At 34.8% G+C, this 24370-nt stretch overlaps 1 protein-coding gene across 1 annotated transcript; it reads left to right on the forward strand.

The window, feature by feature from the left end:
* Positions 1-4888: 4888 nt before the first annotated feature.
* Positions 4889-24097, forward strand: LOC110039108 (the record flags this gene model as incomplete). The annotated part of the gene is given in 8 exon segments (XM_020744069.1): positions 4889-4980; positions 5128-5270; positions 5370-5828; positions 18301-18371; positions 20848-20937; positions 21007-21061; positions 22711-22826; positions 23747-24097. Coding segments are annotated over 7 exon segments (921 nt in total), but the record flags the coding sequence as incomplete, so codon positions are not given.
* Positions 24098-24370: the final 273 nt, after the last annotated feature.

Raw genomic sequence — 24370 nt, forward strand, 5'->3', positions numbered from 1 at the left:
TGTTAGGAACGAAACGCAACTGAAATGGGGCGAAACAGAGCGAAACAGTGGAGCTGCTTCAGACCGGCACCGACGACGCCCAAGTCTAGAGAAGCAACGAAAATGGCTTCGACGGCGCCTAAACCGACGCCGACAGCGGTCGGGACGGTTATGGACAGATTTTTGGCAAATTTTGATGTTCTAGAAGGCTCCCAAGTGATTCAAACACCCCATGAAGTGATTCAATGCATCTAGACACTTGGAAAAGACTCTTGAATTAAGAGACATGTTTTTTGGATGAATAGATTTGTCTCTTGGGAAAAAGGAGGGAATTGGTCTCTTTAAAAAAGAGAGTTTGTCGCCTCTCATGGTGCGTGCGTGCGTGTGTGTGGGCTTGTGTGTGTGCGTGTGTGTGTGTGGGTGTGGGTGAGTACAGAAAAGTCTTGTTTGGGGAGAGGATTTTCTTGAAGAATTGTAAGAGGAGAGAGAATGTGAGAGCTTTCTTCTCTATTACATTTCTAAGAGAGAATTCAATTTTGATTGTAAAGAGAGACAGTGCTTCAAGGGATCTTCAAGGGATTTGCTTGTGGAGGAGTTTGAGATAAGCTGTGTTCTTTCTTTTATTTGTTTTGTAAACTTGTTTATATATATATAATCTGTATTTTGTTGTATCTTGCTCATGAATTCTGAGTAGTATTCTGATTTTTTCCCTACTCTGAGAAATGATGAAATGAAGAGAAAATTTGGATGTGCCATTTTAAAATATAAAATAAATTGTGATGATTTAATTGTGATGATTTTTCCACTTCTTTTCCACTTCGTTCTTAATTTATTTTTCGATCTGACCAATTGAAATGTTAAAATCTGTTGTGAAACATATGATCCGGAAAATAAAGTATGAGTTTTACAACAGAGTGAGAACCACATTAAATTCCTTGGGGAGTATGAGTTCTACAACAGAGTGAGAATCATATTTAATTTCATGGAGGAGTGTTTTGTTCATGGAATCAGGTGAAAATAAATAGGGAAATATACATTGTTGGGAGTAGAATTTGAGATTTTAGGGTGACAGACTAAAATTCTCAATTTGATCTTAGTGTTTAAGAAGTAAAGCGAGCGTTAGCCTTCAAGGGAAGAGAAGTAGGAGCTCTGGAGTGAGAGCCAGTATCCTCCCAGCCTAACCATGGATTTAGAGACTAAACCTGAAATTAGTCAATGATTCTCTAAAACACTGAATCATGGTAGAGAATTAAAATTGTTTCTATTTGACACAATACAAAATCAAATTATTTATCTCTATCATTAACCAAAAATTCATGATAGTGGAAATGATACTTTTTTAAATTTGAATCCTTCATCACAAAATTTTGTTTAGTCTTAGTAAATTTAACTTTAAAGTTTAGAAATCAATTTAGTAAATTTAATTTCGTTAGCATACATTAAAACCATTTTAATCAATCTGCCAAACTAATTGTTTATAGTAGTAGACTAAAATTAGCCTAAAGGCCTAAAGGATTTCTTATAAAGGATTTCTTATCTCGCTTCTTCGTGGGATCGATACTGGGGTTTTTAAAGAAAGCCCTATATTACTTAAAGCGATACGTGCACTTGCGTAGAAAAATAACACACACTAGGGGCGCATCAGAGAGAAGAAGCAAAAGTCGTTGTTTCAAATACCAAGACGAGTGTCCCTCTCTTCATGCATGAAGGATAGCAAGAAGGGAGCCCAACGCTTCTAGAAGGAGGACCGGTGGCTAGGGTATAAAGTTAGGCTTTGATATCATGTTGAAATTCAAAATAATGCAAAATGTTTTTATTGATATGAGAAGGGAGTATAAATAACTCTTAGATGAATCCTAGAATAAGAAAGACAATAAAAATGAAATAATAGGAAATGAAAGATATGACTCTTAATATCTTCAAATAATCAATTCATATTAATTGTTTTGGAGATAAAGGAAACAACATAAAAATAGGAAAGCCTAAAATAGGAAAGGAAATAAATTCAACAAATGGAAATAATTTATTCCTCATAATTTCTCATAGGAATAAATTATTTCTTTATATAACTTCTAACACCCACCATTTGTTTGCTTGATCTCTTACTTCCCCTCACTTGGCAATCACCGTCTCTTCTTCTTGTTCTCGCTCACCTCTCTCTCTTTCTCTATCTTTTTCTTGGTATCTTCCACTTCCTCTCTCTTGCTTCTCCTTTCCTCTCGATTTCTTCTGCTTGTTTCCCTTCTTCTAATGCACCGAACATAGCCATTTTAGTTGACTTTTATTTATTTTGTTTTTTTTGGAGAACTTGTTTTGTTACCTTTTTCTTAGAAAATATTTAATTAATGTCTTAATTATTATGATTTTTTTATTTAAAATAAACACACACTCAAAAACTTTAGTAAGTCTTAAATAACCCAGTAATTTTTAATTAGTTGGTTTTAATTTTAATGTTTTAATTAAATATATGTAAATTTTTGGATTTTACAAGTTTATTCTAAATTTTCTTAGCTATTGGATTATGGGTTCCACTATATTAGTGCATATGAGAATGGTTTAAGACATACAAAGTCTTCGCATTGGTGTACTTGTAGATGGAAAAATATTTCTCCCTGTTTTCCAACTAATCATCAACTTTGTTAGCATTTATTAATCTATCATATGTAGGAAGCTCCAATTTCACATCCTTTTTGAAAGGAAATAATTTCACCATTATTTTTAACTCTTACAATCTATAAGCTTTGGATCTTCTTTATGATACAAAAATGATATTGGACTAAGATGGGGCCAATGACAAAAGTTCTCTAAACATTAGATGGAGATTAAGCTTATGTTAAGAATAATCTTTTGATATAATGTTGAGGATTAATATATTAATAAGTAGGTCTTTAGGTCTCCTACTTGGCTTTAAAAAAAACCTTTCCAGATTCCCCATAATTAGCTGTTTTGAACGACGAAGTTAATCCTTGGATAATTAGAGCAGGGTAGATCAATTACTAATTGGGGATTATGCTAGAGCGGAATATAGAGTTGTTTGGTCACATCTAGTTTACAAGATAGAGGAAGAGGTGGTTCATCATTCAAGACAAGATAAAGAGAGAGAGAAATTTGTAATTTAATTCAATTACAATGAAAAATAGCTACAAAATAAGTTTGTCTATAAGCTTTTATGGAAGTCTTGAGTCATAATTTATGTGTAATTCCGAACTATTTTAATTTATATATTTTATTTTGTAATGTTTGTAAATATTTTATATGTTTAGGTTGATTAGCCACGCTGTTTTAAATAATGAATTATTGTACATTCAAAGGGAATGACCGCCAGAAAGTGCCTGGTGGTTACCTCTTTTGTAGATTTTTTTGGTAGTTTATTATATTATAATGCAATTTTTATCTAAATTTTATAAAACTTAATTGAGTCAAATCTTGGTAGGTTATGTTTAATTAAGTTGCTCTGTCTCTTAAGAGTTGAGGCTACTTAAAAAGAGACTAGAATTTAAAACTCATTCAGAATTTGGCTCCTCTAAGTCGACTCAACTCCACGTTAGTTCTGAGTTTGCGTTGGCTCAGTCGAATATAATTTGAGTAAATTTGACATATGATTCAAAGTTATCTTTTACATAAATTGTAGTGTATCTTATAATGTAAGTGTAGTTACATATATATTTAATTGAAAATTATTTTCCAGTCAACTATTAAATAATCTTATCAAGTTGGTTTGACTCGCTCAAAATCGGCTTAAAATCTTATTAAAACTAGCATTAAATGAATCAAGTTTAATCTAAATATTTTATTTAGAGTTGAGCCGGACTCACTCAAAATCAGCTCGATTAACTACTCCAACTTAATTATATGCTTAAATTTGTCATTTAATTCCCTCTGTCTCAAAATTCTTCCACTTTATCACATATTCTTTATCTCTTGATCGGTCCTCGGTTACCAAGTGTGTGAGGTTTCCCCTTCAGTAGAGTGATCCGAAATAGGGAGACTATTTTTTTGATTCAAACCTATGTTCTCCATAGTAGCATAGTGGAGTGCACCTTATGCTCTAGGCCTGCCCATTATATATTTTATTTTTTACATTCCAAAATTAAATGTCTGACATACTGATCACAAACTTTCTAGTTTCTCCTTATTTATATTGTCAAATTTGTTTGTTTTGTTTTTTATTTAAGTTAACTTTTATATAACTGGAATTTAGCTAATTATAAAGAAATGAATCATACAGAACGGGCATATTCGGTGCTTTGTTTTTTCAGGAATTGCTTGATGAATTTTTTTTGGTTTGATTTCCTGTGTTAATTTTTAGAATCTGACTTCTTTTTCGGTGTTAGGAGGTTAGTTAATTTCAGCCCTCCATATAAGTGTAAACTTAAATCTGAGGAGACCGGTCCTAGGTGGATGGTGGGTCAGTTAGACTAGTTTGTCTAGATTAGTTTAACCAACCTTCAAAATAGTGACATTTAGTGGTTTACCATTAATATTGAACTAAAAGTCCAAACAATGTTAGCTTAAATGGTTTTTCTAGGGTGATCACATCACAATGAAAAGCAGAATTTCTGTGTCATTCTTCTTGTCCCTATCTTTGATGGATTTGTTTCTTCCACTTGTGTTTTTCATTGCTCTCTTCGGAGAAGATATAGATCAATGTATTAATTCTTGATAACCTGAATGCAGTGAAGAATAATGCCTTAGACTTCTTGTTTTAGATTTAGATGCATGGAGAAAGTAACATTTTTTGATCAGTTTATCTATCTATATTTAGGGGACAGAATATTCTGTACTTGCACCAGACATTTTAGCTTTGAATTTCCTTTTGTTGGCTTGTTTATAACATAGTTATGTCAATTGATTAGCAGGTAGCTATTGTATCCTGAAATACCTAACTTTATTTTGTTTGTGGATGTAGGAAGATAACAAGATGGTTGTAAAGAGGAAAACAGAATTGGGAGGGGCGTTTTCTGTAGCAAGCTGGATACTATTTGTTGGCTTGTTCTCTGCGTAAGTAATGGGCTTTTGCTGTTGCTGTCTTTATGTTGACCATGTTGTCATGTGAGTTCATGCAGCATTAAGAACTTGGCTTGGCTTTAAATCCTTAACCTTGGTAAGCCATCTGAAACTTTGAATTTTCAACTCACTTCATACCAGGTTGCTGTATGAGATTATTGCAAAGCGCACATTTGAGGTACACAAAGTCAAACCAACCAATGCTCCAGACTTGCAGCAGTTTGACAATGATATGGAATTCAATATAACCACAGTCTCTAGCATGACCTGTTCTCATTTACGAGGTCTTACGGAAATAGTCATCAGTAGTCCTGGTTCAGTATATTATAAAGTATATCTTCTGACTCTTTATTCTAATTATACCTGCTATAATACAAGCCTAGGTCCCACTGTTTCAATTAAATGCAACCACTGTCGGATTCCAAGAGATGACTTCTATATTTCCTGGCATTTTGTGGATCTCCCAAAGAGTCCTGCCAGTGCAGTGGGTTTTCAATTCAATCTGACGGCAAGGGATCATATTGATGATGCACACGTCAGCTATGTCAGTGGTACCTTAGCACCAGGAAGCTATAGAGATGGTGGACTAGAAACATTAAGGGGTCCAGATATGAATTTATTGAAGATTAATTTATTCCCTACAAAGTTCAATTATAAACATCAATTAAAGATTATTCAACCTTTGCTGCACGACTACATACCAGGCTCATCATTTTCTGATATTGGGACTCTGCAAACATCTTTTCAGAACTCCAGGGATGGACTATTGAATATTACTCTGATTGTTAGATATCTTTCTGATTACATTGTGGAGGTTGACAAACAACTTGTGTTTGGAATTGGTATGATTCATTGCTTACAATCGCTGGCTGTTAGGTTATTTTTTTAGCTTCTAATTCATACATAAATAACACAGATCCAACCTAAAAATTATTATTTTTTTTCCATCAACAACTAATATGAACATTTTTTTCTATCTAAAGTAAATCTATCATATAAAGTGGAGGGTCGCGTTAGGTAGTCGATATCCAACGTAAAATTTTGTCGAAAATTATAAAATGAATCCTTTAAATTATTGTGAAAATACTAGGGCGTCCTGGCATCCTCTGGAAGCGGCGTGTTGTATGACCTGAATACAGTGAAAAGTCTGCAAGGGTCGCTACACCGGTGCACGGGTGTAGTGTCAAATAAACAAGAATTCCTACATTACAGATGAATGCAGGTAAAGAAGCTAGTCTATGAAACTAATATTAGGATATAATCTTGTTATATGGGTACTCTCACAAGTAAATTAATAAAATTAGTTCATAATATAATTCATAAGAAAATAAATATCTTATGTATTCAAGAAATTAAATGGGTTGGAGAAAAGACTTAGAAGATTGATAGCTTGGTTTTTAAACTTTGGTATTCAGGCAAGAGTCACACTAAAAATGATGTAGGCGTAATTATAGATAAGAGTTTAAAACATAATGTTGTAAAAATTAATAAAATTAGAGATAGAATTATAACTTTTAAGATTGTTGTTGATACCTAGATTTTTAATATTTTAAGTGCTTATGATCCTAGCTACATGTTTTAAAGAAAAATTTTGAAATGACCTAGAAGAATTAACACAAATGATACATCTTGAAGAAAGAATTGTTATTGAAGGAGATATAAATGAACATGTTGGTAGTTTAGAAGATTTTAGAAATATTCATGATGACTACGATTTTAGAGTGGTTAATGAATAAGATATCACCATATTTGATTTTGCTTTAACGTATGATTTTGTTATTACCAATAATTTATTTAAGAAAAGAGATGAAAATATTATTATTTATAAAAATGAATCCAATAAAACACAAATTGATTATTTTCTTATCAAAAGAAAAAATCGTCGAGAATGTGAAGATTGTAAGGTCATTTCAATTGAAAATTTAAGTGCTCAACATCGATTTTTTAGTTTTGGATTTTAAGAAAAAGAATTTTAAGATAAAGAATACTAGGAGTCTTAGTCACAAAATTAGATATGGGCAACTAAGATACACAAATAAAATTATTTTTATGAGAAACTTCAAGATTTGGGATATTCATGTAGAAACAATTTCTATGGGATAAAGTAACAAACACTACTAAATAGCAAAAGATGTACTTGGAGATTCAAAAGAAAAATTTTCTATAAATAAAAATAGTTGGTGGAAGAATAATAATGTGCAAGAAAAGATAAAATATAAGAACTCGTGTTATAAAAATTGGTTTAAACGTAAAAGCTTAGATAATTGAGAAAAATATAAGGTGATCCGTAGAGAGTCTAAGAGACCAATTTGTGACGCTAAAAAATTTTGTTTTTAATTATCTTTATAATAGATTAGTTACTAAAGAAGATGAAAAATATATGCAAATGAGTCAAACAAAGAGAAAAGAAATGTAAAGATTTAACTCAAGTAAAGGGTATTAAAGATGAAAATCAAAAATTATTTTTTCTTAGAAGATCTTCAACATGGGTGGTGAGCTATTTTGATAAACTTTTTACTAAATTTTCTGAAAAGACGATTGAACTCAGTAATCTTAATATCATTAATAATAATAAGAAGTTGAGGAGGCTTTAGAGAGAACCAAAGGTGAAGATTCAGTAGGACCTGATGATATCGCAATTGAAGTGTGAAAGTATTGAGTTTATTAGCTTACTAAACTTTTTAATATTATTTTAAAACTAAAAAGATGTCTGAGTAGTGGAGGAAGTGTATTTTGGTTACCATTTTTAAGAATAAAGGGGATACCCAAGAGTGTATAAATGATAGAGGAATTTGGTTGATGTGTCATACTTTAAAATAATGGGAGAGAGTAATTGAACGTGGGGTAAGATGTGCTACAAAGATTTCTCATAATCAGTTTGGATTTATGTCAGGTAGGTCTAATATGGAAGCTGTACATTTATTGAGCGATTTGATGAAGAAGTACAAAGAGAATAAGGATGATCTACATATTGATTTAGAAGAAAACTTATGATAAAATTCCAAGAGAAGTCCTTTGGAGAGTTTTAAAGAAGAAAGATGTTAATATGACTTATATTCAAGTCATTAAAGTTATGTATACTAGAGTTATTACTTGTGTTCGAACATAAAGAGGATTAACCAAGTATTTTCCTATTTCAGTTAGATTATGTTAAGGATTGGCCTTAAGCTCATATATTTTTGCTTTAGTTATGGATGCTCTTTCTGGACATTTACAAGAGGATGTACTTTATTATATGTTTTTCTATGATGATATCCTTCTTCGGGATAAGACTAGAGAAAGAGTTCAGGAAAATTTAAATTATGGAGGACTACTTTGGAGTCTAAAGCCCTTCGTTTGAATCTAATACATGGAATGTAATTTTAGTTATAGTTGCTCTAGTGGCACAGTTGTAATTATGAGTGATCAAATAGTTAAAATGTGTGAACGTTTTAGATATCTCGGGTCTCTCGTTCAAAGTGATGTTGATATAGATGGGGATGTTATTAGAAGAATTCAAGTTGGTTGGTTGAAATGGAGGAATGCTTCGGGCCTATTGTGTTATAGAAAATTACCGCTTAAACTTAAAGGAAATTTTATAAGATGGTGGTGAGACCTGCAATGCTTTATGGAGCAGATTGTTGGCCTTTAGAAGATTAGCAGAAAAACAAAGTTAAATGTTGCTGAGATGAGAATACTTAGGTGGATGATTAGCTCGACACTTAGAGATAAAATGTGAAATGAATATATCTATGTTGTGGCTGGTGCAACTCTAACGGTAGACAAGATTAGAGATTTGTCTTAGATGGTTTGGTGACATTAAATGTTGACCATCTGATGATCTGGTTAGGAGAGTGGATGTTTTAGCTTCGAATGATGTTAAGAAAGATAGATGTGCACCTAAAAGGACTTGGGCATATTGTATAAAAAATGATCTTAATCTATTAGAATTAAACGAAAATATGACACTCAATAGGATGCAATGGAGAAAAAGGATTCATGTAGCCGACCCCACTCAGTGGGATAAAGGATTGCTGTTTTCGTTGTTGTCATTTTAGTAAATCTGTCATATATCATGCAAACTACTCTGTTCTTTAGTTTCACTAGCTCCTTCCCTTTACTAGTCCAGCATCACTCTTCTACTAAATTCATTCCCCCTAAAACCTTTCAAAAGGAAAGCAAAAAAAATCAGAACTCGAGTCATTTGAAGACATATGAATCTCTTCATTTATTGCCACCGCATCTTCAAAACAAATTTGTATAAGATGCACATATTGTATTCTACTAACTCAACAGTAACATACAAACTGACCTCTGGAACTAAAAAATTCTCTCCACTCATTTTGGAATCAACATTACAAATTTATTAATTGATTTCATCATTCACTGTAACATTTCAGTTCAAAACATATTATCGTTATTGTGTATATTTGGCTGATAGACATTATTTCTCATCAATATAATAATAGGCTTAAAAATTTTTATATTATGCCAAGCAGTATCAATAAAAAGACATCTTATAATTTATGACAGATTGTTGCCTAAAGTTAACAAAATGTAATAGTTAATGTATCAAACAACTGAATGCTTGTGATAATTTTTATTCTTATCAATCTAATAACTACATTTAGTCATAGCACAATTAGTATTGTGATTGCTAGGGTTCATATTACAGCCTAAATCGTTTTAATCATCAGTATTCACAGAAATGTCAAATGATTTTCAAGAAATGCCAATGTTGATACATCAAATCATTACCAATATTTTAATGATAATAGAATGTCCTTTGAAGAATATGGACATTATCATCAGTATGAATCCAATGATGTTCTCATCTAAAACAACAACAAACCTTTATCCTTTTAAGTGGGTGATACCAGAGTTAACCCAAACCACACAGCAAGACACGAATTTATTAATAACTTAAAAAGGCGGTTACAATAATTACTCAAAATAAATAAAAACATCACGTAAATCAAAACATAAAACAAAACATTACAAACAAAGACCCAACAAAAACGACACAACAAGCTCCACGAGGATGGAGTCAAGAGAGATAGGACTGGAGCAACGGCTGCGAGAGGAACCTGGAGTGTAGTTGGCCAGGGAAGCTGCAAGATGGCATAGAGAAGGAACAGTGTTGCGGCTTGTCGGAAACTTTGTAGAGGCGTCAGGATAGTGCAGTCGATGACTTGCAGGGGAGCTGCAGTTTGCAGAGGGTGCCATACGGAGGAATAGTGTTGCGACTTGTAGGAGACTGCAGAAGAGGTGCCTTGATGGTGGAGTAGCAGCCTGTAGGGGAGCTGCAGGGAGGAACAGTAAGGATAAACACCACCTCAGATGGGTTACAGCCTGAGCACCTTCCTCATTGTCGGATGCAGCCTTTAGGAGAAAAATACTCAAATAAAACTGAAATTATATTTCCAAATCTCTAGACACATCAACTCTTATTTATAAATGACTTTACCCAATTCAGGAAACATTTAAATTAAGAAATGAGAATAAAAAATAAAATCTAGATCTCAGATTTTTAGGAAAGGTTTGAATTAAGGGAGGAGAATAAAATCAGGATTTAGACTTTTAGGAAAGGATTTAAATTAGGAAAGAGCTTAGGAAGGAAAATAGAAAGAGGAAGAATGGAAAGAAAAAGGATGGAAGAATAAGGAAGGAAAGAGGATGAAGGGGGGTGGGCCCCCTCCAAGAGGACCGACCAGTCCAGCTAGGTTGGACCTGCGCCTAGCTGGTCCCCATGAGCCTTGTGTCAGTCTCTCAGGATTGGGGGAGCTTCGACCTCAATTATCGAAGCTTCTGGATTCTCAAAGCATGAAGTAAGATTTGCTGCGTTGAATGTGACTGAAATGTTGTAGCCCTCTGGTAAGTCAATCTTGTATGCATTGTAGTTGAGTTTTCGCAGAATTCAGAAACGTTCGTCTTCTCTGGGTTTCATTTTTTCGAAAGCTTCTACAGGGAATTGTTCATTTTTCAACCGAATCCAGACAAGGTCGCCTTCTTGGCACCTTTTATTTATTTATTTTTTTGTGCTTGATATTTTTTGTTTTTTTCTAAAAATCTCTTTGCCAACCTCTTCGTTATTTGCTGGATTTAGTGAACCTATTCTATAGCATCTTGTTCGATTTTTGATATTCCCAGGAGTGGGACCAGATCAATTGGTGTGAGTGGATTGCGGCCGTAGACATTCTCAAACGAACTGCATATCGTTGTCTGACTTGTGGTTCTGTTGTAAGCAAATTTTGCTCCCATTTTTTGATATTCTTTCCCACAAACATCTCAGCAGGTTTCTCAAACTTATGTTCACTACTTTAGCCTGACTGCTTGTTTGTGCATTAACTGCTGAATTGAATTGGAGCTTAGTGTCAAACTTCCCCCATAAGGTATGGCTCAGAAATTTGACATCTTTGTCAGAGGTCCACCACCACTAGGGCTGTCAAAAAAGCTCGTTGTTCGCGAACAGTTCGTGTTCGGTTCGTCAATGAGTTCGTGTTCGATTCGTTCGATAAGTAAATGAGGCAAACGCGAACAAATTTTTTTCGTTCGGTTAGTTAAACGAACCAAACACGAACAGTGATGCGTTCGTTCGTGTTCGAATCGTTATTGTTTGAAATATAAAATAATATTAAATTATAATATATAATAAAATAATAATAATAATAATATATTAATATACTATAGTAGTAATATACTAATATAGATATTGTATATTTATATAATATAAGTTATATAATGAATATATAATATTATTTTTATATATTAATATTAGAGATGTCAAACTGGCTCGTCGTTCGCGAACAACTCGCGTTCGGTTCATGTTCGGCTCGTTCGTTAAGAAACGAACACGAGCTTATTTCAAACAAACTAAATTTTAAACGAACCGAACACGAACACAAGCTTTGTTCGTTCGTGTTCGGTTCGTTTACACCCCTAACCACCACCATTTTAGAATCTTTATTTTTGTCCTAGGGAGACCTCATACGAAGTCCATGCAGACATCCATCTAGGGTACCTCTGGTATAGGCAACGACGTATATAACCCTGTATTTTGTCCTCTTGTTTTTGCCAATGGCAAACCCTGCATTATCAGATGTTAATCGAGGCCAGAAGAAGTGTTCTTTGACGAGGGTGAGAGTCTTGTCTCTGCCAAAATGGCATGCGAGGCCTCCATTATGGTTCTCTTGTACAATTTCTTCTCTTAAGGAGCATCTTGGAATGCATAGGCAGTAAAACAAGTAGTCATCTGCATTGTAGTATTGCATGGTAGGTTTTTCCTGACATTGTTCCCAAATATCTTTAAAGTAATCGTTTGTTATGTATTGGTATTTGATGATCTCGAACCCTAGGACGCATGTTTGCATAGAAGTGATTAATAAGTGGCGTTTGTTTAGTACATCTGTGACGCAGTTCTGGCTCCCAACTTTGTGTTTAAATACGAAATTGAATGATGCCAAAAATTCTACCAAAGTTGCGTGTCGGCCTTTGAACTTACTCGAGTTGTTAAAAAATTTCAAGACTCATGATCTTTAAACAAGACAAACTCACTTGTTAGTAGGTAGTGGCTCCAGTGGTCGAGGGTTTTTACGATTATGTAGAATTCTTTGTCGTAGATCGCGTATTTCCTCCTGGGCTCGTTGAGTTTCTCGCCAAAAAAAGCGACGAGGTGACGGCCCTGGCTCAGTACGACCCATATCCCGACGCCTGGTGCATCACATTTTATTTCAAACAATTGTGTGAAATCTGGCAAGGCTAGAACTAGTGCTTGAGCTACTTTTCTTTAAGTGTGCTGAAGCTAGTCTGAGCGGTGCTTGGCTAAGCGAATTCTCAGTTTTTTAAAAGCTCGGTGAGGGAAGCAGTAACACTGCTGAAATTTTTAATGAAGTGACAGTAGAATGGTGCTAGCCAAAAAACTGTCTTAGTTCGGTGACCGATCACGATGCGGTCCAGGTTGTAACGGCTTTGATTTTTGTAAGGTCTATTTGAATGCCTGCGTTAAATACGATGTAACTCAAAAAATATACTTAATTTGTCATGAAAGTGCATTTCTTTTAATGGGCGTATAATTTTTCGCTCTGGAGTACTTCGAATATTGCTGCCAAGTTTTGTACATGTTCCTCTTCAGAAGGATTGTATACCATTATGTCGTCAAAGTAGACTACAACAAATTTCCCAATGATGTTGTGAAATATCTTATTCATTAATTTCATAAAAGTGTTGGGTGCATTTGACAAACCGAAGGCCTTGACTGTCCACTCGAATAATCCATCTCGTGTCTTGAAGTGGTCTTCCATTCGTCGCCCGGTCTCATTTGTATTTGGCAGTATCTGCTGTGTCAGTTGACTTTTAAGAACAGAGTGGCTCTGTGTAACTGGTCCAAGAGGTTGTCTAGTCGAGGTATTGAGAATTGATACTTGATAGTTATTTTGTTGATGGATCCACTATCGATACACATCCTTTGTGATCCATCTTTTTTGGGCACCATTAAGGCGGACACAACACACAGACTTGTACTTTCTTTAACTAGCCTTCTAGTAACAAGATCTTGTGCTTGTCGTTGTAGTTCCTCGTATTCCGTTGGTCTTAGCTTGTATGCATGTCGATTTGGTAGGACTGATCGTGGTATAAGGTATGCAGCTTGCTAGATGTCCCTCAGTGGCGATAGTCCCTCTGGCAAACTGTCTATCATGACGTCCCGGAAGTCTTGTTATAGGCGTGTTGGTATCAAGTTTTTTCCATGAACCTCTCGAGTTGGACTAGGGCTAGTGCCATTGGTGCATCTCGAATTGACTGCATGAACGTGACTCTTGGAACGATTATTTCCTCGGTGTAGTTTACTCCTCTTGCTTCTTTACTTGGTAGTAATATGATGTGTTTACCATATTTCTTGAATGAGTATGTGTTTTTAATTACATCATGTTGAGTTTTGTGGTCGTATTGCTAATGTCGTCCAAGTAGAATATGACATGTGTCCATGGGAACGATGTCACACCATATTTGCTCCTTTAATTAGTTATTAAGAACTCAACAAGGCATTGTTGATCTATGCTGATTTCATTCCCCTTTTTTCAGCCAAGTGAAGGAATAAGATTGGGGATGCTTTTGTGTGGGTAAATCTGACTTTGTCAACATTAGCGTTGATAGGACATGTTCACAACTGCCACTATCGATTATCAGGATGCAAACTTTATCTTTTACTATGTATTTCGTGTGAAAGATGTGTCTTAGCCATGTATGATCACGTGTTGGTTCCGACTGTAAGACTTGTCTTATGACTAGTAATTCGCCTTCGTCCTCGAGGAGCTGAAGTGCTTCGTCGGTATTGTCGTCTGCCTCCTCATCCTTGCTTTCCTAATTACACTTTAGTCCGTTAAAGAGACAATTCGGCTTGTGGGATAGCTTGAGGCGACGTGGTTGAAACTGTGGCATCTAAAACACTTTATGTTTGATGTGGGCTCGAATGAGCTTCCCTTCTCGAGTTTCTTACTACTTTGGTTGGTTCTTGTAATCCTAGACGCTAGTTTTCCTATTCTGGGCGTGCCTTTGTTGGTAGTTGTTGTTGGGTTTATATGAGGCTTGCTGCCGTAAGGAAGACTGTGGTTTGTTTTGCTTTTGTTGCCTTTCAATTTGCAGGGCTAAGGTTTGGATGTTACTCAACGACCAATAGAGATGTAGTTGAACTGCATTACTAATGGCAGACTTCAGGCCTCTGAGGTTATGCTTCTCTTGTTCTACCAAGTCGCACTTTATTTGTAACTGATCAAATTTGGTTGTGAATTTCTCTACAGAAATCTCTCTGTTGTATGTTGTGGAGCTTCAGGAACATATCTTGGTGGTAGTGTGGGGGCGGGTATTTATGTAGTAAGGCTTTCTTCATTTTGTCGCACTTAGTGATTTTATCATTGTCGTCTCTTGTTCGTTATCGTTGTAGGTTGTACCACCATAACGAGGTGTGCTTTTTCAGTTGAATAGTTGCTAGTTTGACTCGCTTATCTTTAGTTTTTTCCTTATATTCAAAAGTTTGTTTGATTGCTCGCAACCAATCAAGGAATTCATCTAGATCCACACCTCCGTCAAATTCGTGGAGATCTATTTTAATGTTGAAGTCACCGTGGCCTTCGAGTTCTTCTCGTGGTTGGTTTTGTATGCCAAAACGGCGTGGAAAGTATTGCTCGTCGTTGTTATCTTCCCTGTGAAACGAATTTAGATAGTCGTTCAGTCTTCTTGTCGACTCTCGAGGTCACGACCGACGATGAATTCGCCTTGGGTCACTTTATCGAGTTTTATCAATTGTGGACGGCAAATTTCACCTTGTATCGCCTCCTGGGTGGGGTTCGGTGCGCTTCTTCTGGGGGGCATAGCTGATGGTTTGGATGAGGAGACAAGGAGGTTGGGGAAAGGGAAGTAGGGACAAGATGGACGAATAGAAAGATGAGAGTGGAAAAAGGAAAGAAGAGAAGGAAAAGAAAAGAAGTGAAAAAAAAATTTTGACTTGGGTAGGGGTGTGGATGCTAGGGAACCCTAGATAGGACTAGGGTTGGGCTAGCTCTGATACCAAATGATGTTACAGTTAACCCAAACCATGACGCAAGTCAAAAATTTATTAATAACTTAAAAAGACGGTTATAACATTGCCTCAAAAGAAAGAAAGACATCACGCAAATCAGAACATAAAACTTAGCATTACAAATGAAGACCCAACAAACTCAACGAGGAGTTCGGAGAGATGGGTATGGAGCGGCGAATGCGGTGAATGCGGGAGCGATGTCGAGCGACTAGGGAGGAGCAGGGCAACAAGCACTCATTGAAGCATCAAACCGCAGTTGGAAGATGCGGGAAACATCGTTGAAGGCTAGAATCCAGAGGCGACAAGGATGGTGGTCGAAGCCAAGGGCCCAAGGCAAGAGTGGCGGTCAAAGCCGAGGAACGGAGGCAAGAACGGTGGCCAAGGTTGAGGACCGCATCCTTCTGCTTGTGTGAGGGGGGGTGCCGAGAGGAATCTGGAAGCTAGAGTGTAGCCAGCAGCCTGCAGGGTGGCGTTAGGAAGGAACAGTGCCGCGACCTGTGGGAAAATGTTGTAGAAGCGTCTGTATAGTGGAGTCACTGACATGCAGGGGAACTACAAAGGGTGCGGCAGGGAGAAACAGTTATGCGGCTTGTAAGAGACCGCAGAAGAGACGCCTGGATGGTGGAGTAGCGGTCTGCGAGGGAGTTGCAGGGGGTGCGGCTTGGAGGAACAGTAAAGATAAACACCATCTCGAACGGGGTTATAGCCGGAGCACCTTCCTCGTCATCAGATACAACTCTTAGGAAGGAAAATACTCCGATAAAACTGAAATTAGATTTTAAAATCATTACCCCAAACTCTAAACACATCAACTCCTTTTTATAAGAGACTTGACCCAATATAGAAAATTTAAATTAAGAAAAAAGAATAAAATAAAATCAAAATCTCAATTTTTAGGAAATGTTAAAATTAAGGGTGGAGAGTAAAATCAGAATTTAAGATTTTGGGAAATGATTTAAATTAGGAAAGAGCCAGGAAGGAAAATAGAAAGGGGAATAAAGGAAAGAAAAAAGAAGAGAGAAAAAGGAAAAGAAAGGAAAGAGGAGGAAGGAGGGGGGGGATGGACACCCCCTCCAAATGGATCAGTTGTTCCAGCTAGGCTGGACCTTCGCCCAGCCGGTCCACCATGAGCCCCGCATCAATGGGGATCCTTGTCCTCCATTGTGTCCTATTGAGTTTCATATTTTCATTTAATTATAATAACTTAAGATCAATTTTATACAGCATGCCCAAGTGTTTTTAGGTCTACCTCTACTTTTCTTAACATAAGTCGAATCTAAAGCATCAACTCTCCTAACTGGACCATTAGATGGTCGTCATTTAATATAACCAAACCAGCTAAGTCAACTCTCTCTAATCTTATTTGCCACTAGAGCTACACCAACCAATTTATAAAATTTTAATTTCAATCAAAAGGTCAGGCACCGATGTCACATTCTCTATATAAAAACTTGATTGATATGCTAATTCAGCCTTTGTGGATTACCATTATGTTGATTTGAATTTTTAAGATGAGCTTCATGATGATAATAATAACAATTATTGGTACTCAACCCTCTTCTTGAGTTTGAACATAATTTTCTATTTTAGATTATTGTTTAACCTGATTTTGAGATTGTGCTTGAACTCTTTGTTGTGATTGAGATAATTTTTTATTGCTATTAGTGAGATTAAGACAATAATTTGATAAATTGATTTTGATATTCTTTCAAGCTTTATTGCTAAATACACAAGTTCCACAGATTTTAAATAATTCATCATTTCTCTCTCTTCTATTCCCTTTCCTGTCTTTTCTCCTTCCTCTATCCTGTGGTTACCCCATCCCTCCTCTCCTACTCTTGAATGAAAAACTCTTTGTTGTGATTGAGATACTTTTTTATTGCTATTAGTGAGATTAAGACAATAATTTGATCAATTGATTTTGATATTCTTTCAAGCTTTATTGCTAAATACACAAGTTCCACAGATTTTAAATAATTCATCATTTCTCTCTCTTCTATTCCCTTTCCTGTCTTTTCTCCTTCCTCTATCCTGTGGTTGCCCCATCCCTCCTCCTCTCCTACTCTTGAATAAAAAATTTTGAGTCTCTCTCTCTCTCTCTCTCATGTCCTGTACTATTCCTAAGAAATGCCATTACGAAGCTCTTACCTAGGAAATACTTTCATTCCTTTGAATAGAGGGCACGGAAAGTCTCTAACATGATTCCTTAGACTGTGAAAAAGGCATACTGAGGCACTTCTATGGAAAAATACATTCATAGATAAACTCAATTTGACTGAATCAAAGAGAGAAATCAAACAATTTCATGAGACGAAAGAAGCTGATGGGGCCCATCATCAAAACTGGCATCAGATAAATCTTTTCTGCATCAAATTCCCTTTTTAATTTTGAACATATCTAATTCTGCATCATATGTTTATGGAATGTTGGAAACCATTCGGACATCATTTGCAACCCCACTTATATTATTAAAGACAAAATAAAGTCTAGTTGCAATTTTTGAATACATGAAAAATGAATACAAAAACATGTTAGATTGTCCAACAAATAAATACGCTCTTATTTCCTTCCATGTTTTATCATACTGATTCACTGTTGAAAATTAACTAACGTTTTATTCCTGATAATAGGAACTTTTGAACGGAGTAATCAATATGCCTTCAATTATTGACCTTGCGTGTTCTTGCTTTATGTTGATTGAGTTGCTTAGATATTTTTCTAGCAGCAAACTTTGACAAGCTACATGTTCTATTTGCATGCAGTGACTTTCCTGGCAGAGATTGGTGGACTTTCTGTAACAAGCCTTGCAGTTTTTCTTTGCTTGCTATCACAAGTAAGTTTTTTTTAAGGGAATTCACTTCAATATCTTTCATCAGATAATATTTAAACTTCTTTATTATATGTTTTAGATGATTACACATTTCATTAATATTCTGCTTCAGCTGTCCTCATGTCGGTTAATTTATTATTCTCAACTATTTCTCCAGCTAAACTTCCTTTTGTATTTCACCGTATATTGTCAGTAATAAATAGATATTGCAAATGAGTATTTACTGAGAACTTCTCATGGAGTTAATCTGCTGGCGTAAATGATTTGTTTGAGTGACAGCATCATTGTTGTTCTTTCTGAGGAGATGGCAGAAGTCTGCTGCAGAGTCTGTCATCTAAATTATGTGGGTCTAAAGTGGTGAACCCCGCATTGTTTTTATGAATAATAACCTCTTCTGTTTTTTGGCTGCCATTTTATCTAGGTATGACGTGTAGGTCTTTACTAAATGTTTATGATATTTATCCTTGAGAAAATGATGAATGCAATGGACTACCAGACATCAATGTCCGACAAATTACAAAGCTAAAATGTTTGACTTAGAGTCCTATTAAATATATATAAGCATGCTTTGATTGGCCAAGTTTTCGCAGTACTTTCACACTTTCTGTATTTCTTGTGCATCTGCATCTCATCAAAGCTAGCCTGCTTAACAACCTTTGTAGGAAGTCTTTTGATTAATCATCCCGACTGTTGCTACCAGTCAAGTTCACTTTGAACTTGATTAATGAAAGCTTGTCAGAGCTCTTGACATTTAAGTTCAATATGAAGTTGACCCTATCAAATTAGTTGGACCTCTTTGGATTGATAGCTTCCAGGCTTGTGAGCAAGTTCACGTTGAATATGTCCCGGCAAACCTGATCAGTCCCACAGGTTTGAAATTAGGAAATTTGTTTTCTGCAACGCCTATTTTTTGAAACGCTGGCATGATCTAAAAGCGTCATAGGACTATCCCATACCTTGTATCATATTTGATTGATTATTGTTTTGTGGTTTCTGATGTCAATTCACTTAAAACGTTTATCCAAGCATATGAATTGCATTTTCTTGGCATGCCTAAGGACCAATAAAAATACTAAGTCAAGACAAATTTGTAAATGGAATGCAATATGTTTATAAAATACTTAGAACATGTATACAGGATCTTTGTCTCACATTTTTTTGTGTAGAAATAGATTACTTTGGCAACACTTTTGCGCTGGCCGGAAGATATTTATCAAGTTCAGGCAAATTAGAAGCTCTTGTATTTGAACTTTCTCAAAGCTTTCTAAGTTCTTATGTCTTCATTGTGATTATTTGTTGGCTTTCTTTGTGAAATGCCCTTGAAGCTCATATGCTCAGCCGTAGGATTCATAATTTGGTTTATCAGTTTTCATATTTTGATGTTCCTGTTCCTTCATCTACTCTATTACTTTTAATTTTGCAATTTTTTTTATGTTTTTCTGCTTGCAAATTTTTTTATGGTAGCAAATTTTCTTTGTAAAATCTTTGAAGGTTTTGATCCTTGTATTTGAACTAGCTTGAACCTTTATCTGGAAAACTCTGTGAGGGCACATCTTTAACTTATTAAATCTTCTCCTAATGAGTAGGGAATGAGGATTGCTGCTCGACCCGTTATAAAGCAACTGTGATGAATTTTTTGAGGGACTTCTAGAATGGATGTAGGCTTAAGTTAGAAGCCAAACCTTTTGAAATTTCATGTTCTTCATTTAGTTTCAATCATAATCCTTTTGTTCTCCACTCAAGCTCACCTAAAATAATCTAATTTCAAGCAAAATCTCCATACATCTAATAAATTTTAAAAATCATTTCTTAAACACCCTTTTCAGCTCTCCTCTTAAATGTGCTTGTGGTCCAAAAGTGGTAGCCAAACAAAACTCTCTTTAGGGACTGGTGTTCTGGAGAAGGTCTGTGGCAGGCACATCTCATTCATTTTAAGAAAATTGACGTGAAGGTTATTAAACTATCCTCCTCTCATTTTCAGCGGCTACCTTTGCAATTATTGGAATAATCTTATGGTGAGTTAAATTCAATGAATTGATATCGAGCTATCTGATGGTATTGAAAGAAACTACAAAAGGCTGTTACTTCGTAAGTCCTAAGTCATGTAAAATCCCTTCTTTGTAGTCACCATTGAGAAGTCATGAGCACTACTTATTGCTCAAGCTCTTAAGCCACATTCATTATGGTTTTGTTTTAGTGAATTCAGTCAGATTAGAGTGATACTAGATTTAGATGGAACTTAAATTTACCTTCAAGGGAATTTATCAAGTTGAAAGATTTAAAATCATCATGATATCTAGCTTTTTGAGGTGCAACCTGATGATAAAATTGAATTGAGTGTTTTTTAAAAGTAAATTTATTTGTAAAAAAAATGACCGAAAACACTAAAAAGCAATATGTTTTTAAAAAGCTAAATTGATGCTAGACAACCCTTTACTCTGTATTTTTACATTTTCTATCTAAGCCATCTGATTTGCAGTGTGAGGCCAGATTTAAGAGTCTGCGTTTTGAAGATACGGTAATGAGGAACATCAGAAGACACAAACGTGCTCAACGCCATTGGGATAAGGTATTGTTTAAAGGTTGCACTTCTATTACTTTCAATTCGAATTAGATCATATTGATTGCTCTTTTCCAGGTGAGGAAATATGTCAGTTACACTTGGGGGCAGAGTACTGTCAATTTAACAAATGGTGCGTGTTTTTACTGTTCTAATTTCATCATCATAAACTGATAATAGCTTTATATTTTGCTATACAACTTAGTAAAACTCGGAGGCCTTAAAATCCTGAAACTTATTTTGGCATAATATTTTTGAGTTTTAGGATTTAAATGAACGAGCAGAAGAGACAAATGGAGATGAACTGTGTAAATCTCTTGAATCTCATTTTCCTCGATATTTACTAAATTCGAGATATAGCCTAAAATGGCAGGAATATAAGACAAGACTTTAGAATGTAGTCGGATTTATGTTGCCCAAACAATTATTTGGCAAAGTTTTGCCTAAACACTAGCTAAATCTTGGCAAAATTCTTGCGACCAAAGACCCCTTTAGTCTAATAATCATGGAGTAAAGTGCCAAAATAGTCCCCTGGCCAGGTAGTGTAAACGAGCCGAGCTTGAGCAAGCTTGAGCTTGTTTATGTTCGGCTTGCTCAATTTCTTTATTGTCTGTGTTCGACTAGTGTTCGTAATAGCTTGTTAAAAGCACATTCGTATTCGGCTCAATTCAAGCTTATTTGTTTGAATTAAGCTCCTGTTTGGCTTGAAATAATAATTTACTAATATTTGATAAATTTAATAATACAATTAAATCGTAAAATTTATTTTTTTTATTTTTTAACTCTTCTAAGAGAGTATAAAATCAAATTAATTTTACTCAGCAATGTGCTGTGTGGCTCGCATGAGGATGAGTTTTGGAAGAAATGTGCATCCTCTTTACCTTCTAAAGAGATTATTCCAATATTCACGATGTGGGATTAATTCCAGTAGGGATGGGGGCTGTTGGGCTGGAGGGAAGGCTCGTAGGATTTGATATATTTTTTCAACATTTACATACATATCACGCAATTCTTATGTATTTACATACAGACCAAGGGAAAAAGACCTCAGGTGGGGCTGTGTAAAAATATATATTTTTTTTTATTTACAATCCTAGTGAAATTTATTTAAAATTTTTAAAATATAATATTTTTTAAATACAATATAAAATTTTAATATATAAATATTTACTAATAATACTTATTTATTATTTAATTAATTCGAATCAAATTAGGCCGAATAGGAACAAAGAAATTTTTGTTCGTGTTCGGTTTGTTTATAAATTGAGCTAAAAAATTTTGTTTGTATTTGGCTCTGTTGCTCAATGAACGAATCGACTATAAGCTAATTAGCGAGTCTAACACGAACTGTTAGCGATTTGAGTATTTTTGACAACCCTACCCCTGACTATTTACATGGGTTCGTTTTAGTCCCAAGGCCTATAAAAATGTCAAATTAGTCTCTGCTCTTTTAATTTGACTTGAAATAGTTCCTAGGGAGGACTATTTAGCCTCTGTTAAAACAATATGGGGGTTAAATTGACATCTTTATAAATTTTGAGACTAAAATGGACTATTATAAAGAGCCGGATCATTTTTACTCTCTTACTTGATACTACAACATATTTCATTGGATATGTACTTTGATTGTTCTATATCGAAATCCCAATCCATTCAAAATGATAGACAATATACTAAAAACTAAGGGAAAAAATCGAGGTTTTTTTATTTTTTATTTTTTCTATTGATTTAATGAATTTCATGATTTTTTACACTCATATATGCGCATGTCTCTTTGTACAGCAAGCAACTGACATGTAGAATGAAGGTGAAAGAGAAGTCTGAAGGTTTTCCATAAAGAAATCTGGAATGGTTATCTTGTTCGGAGGATTAGAGGAATTTGGTTTTACAATATCCTGGTAAGAAAATTTCAGTAACTCGTGACATTTAGCAGTAGGGGCATTTGCATGCATACCATCCATTCTTATTTATTTAGATATATTACAACTAAACCTTGATTTTTACATTTATATCACCCAAATCATTCATATCACATCAAATCACATCAAATATATCACTTTTCATATCACATCAAATATATCACTTTTTTAACTTTTAAACAGTGAAATACACCTTTTCATGCATAGGTAAAGTGGCATATATATATAAAAATTGAAGTTGAGGTGTTAGATATGTAAATACATAAGAATTGAGTGGTATGCATGTAAATCTTCCTTTGCAATATACTGTAGAACCACATCTTGAAAATAAGCTCCTTAAAACCCAAATCAAACTGATATCAAATGTTTAACCATTTCATGATCACACAGTTATCTCAAAACCATTATGATGAGCTTGAACTTGCCTTAAAGGCTATTATGAATCTAATGATGTTAATTAATTTATTATTAGTATTATTATTATTATTATTATATAGTGTTGCATTTTGACATGTCCATGAATCACACGTTAAGGGTTAGAGCGTAAGACAGGAGAGAGCGATGGAGAGAGAGAGAAGTGCACAAAAATGATAGTAAAACGTGTTGTTTATTTACTCTCTTATCATAAAATGATCCTCTATTTATATTGGAGAGAGTACAATATGTGATATCGTCCCTTTGTTTATTTATGCTTATTTATTTAAATGAATAAACTTTGGGTGAATAAGATTTAAAAATTCAGCACATAATTAAACTAATTTGACTATTGTCCTGTCATACCTCTTTGTTTACTTAATAATAGTTTGAAAATATTGCTAAATATTTAATTTTTTTAAAAAAATAAAAAACTATTCAAATTTTTTAAAAAATTTGAATGAAAAATATGATGGATTTTTCAGAGGGCGGCAGCTGAACAGCATAGGGTGAAAGTATCAGGCAGCACCTACCAATGAATTAGGGGTAGCAATCGCCAGGCACCAACTGCTCCCAAGTCTCATGAGCCTTAATATTAAACTTTAGGTGTTAGATATGTAAATACCTTAAAATTGTCTGGTATGTATGTAAATTTTCCATTTATTTAGCAGTTATAATAGCCCATTGATTTTTTTTTGTTAAGATAAACACTAATCTAGATGCATTAGACTTGATGAGCTTTCGGTTGGAGGTGAGTCATAAATATTTTTTTTTTATGTTGCAATATGGAGTAGTTGGTTCCTGAAAATCTATAAGATTCTGATGAGCAAACTGAAATTGACAGCATTCTCTAATTTTGATTGTTAATGCAATTTGCAACATTTATATTTAATTCATTAAATTTTTTTTTTCTTTTTTCATTATTTGACGTAACGGTTATCTTTGAACTATTTGCATACTCCGTGTCTCTATTTGAGGAAAAAACAAGTTGTGTCCAGACAACGGACGTGATACAGCGGGGCGGAGCGGTAGCTCAGACCTCCGTCATATCACGTCATTTGTCCGGACGCAGCTCGAGTCTAGACTCCGGACTCAATATTTTCTTCAAT

Source organism: Phalaenopsis equestris, unplaced genomic scaffold, assembly GCF_001263595.1.
Source record: "Phalaenopsis equestris unplaced genomic scaffold, ASM126359v1 Scaffold000002, whole genome shotgun sequence".
NCBI classification, from domain to species: domain Eukaryota; kingdom Viridiplantae; phylum Streptophyta; class Magnoliopsida; order Asparagales; family Orchidaceae; genus Phalaenopsis; species Phalaenopsis equestris.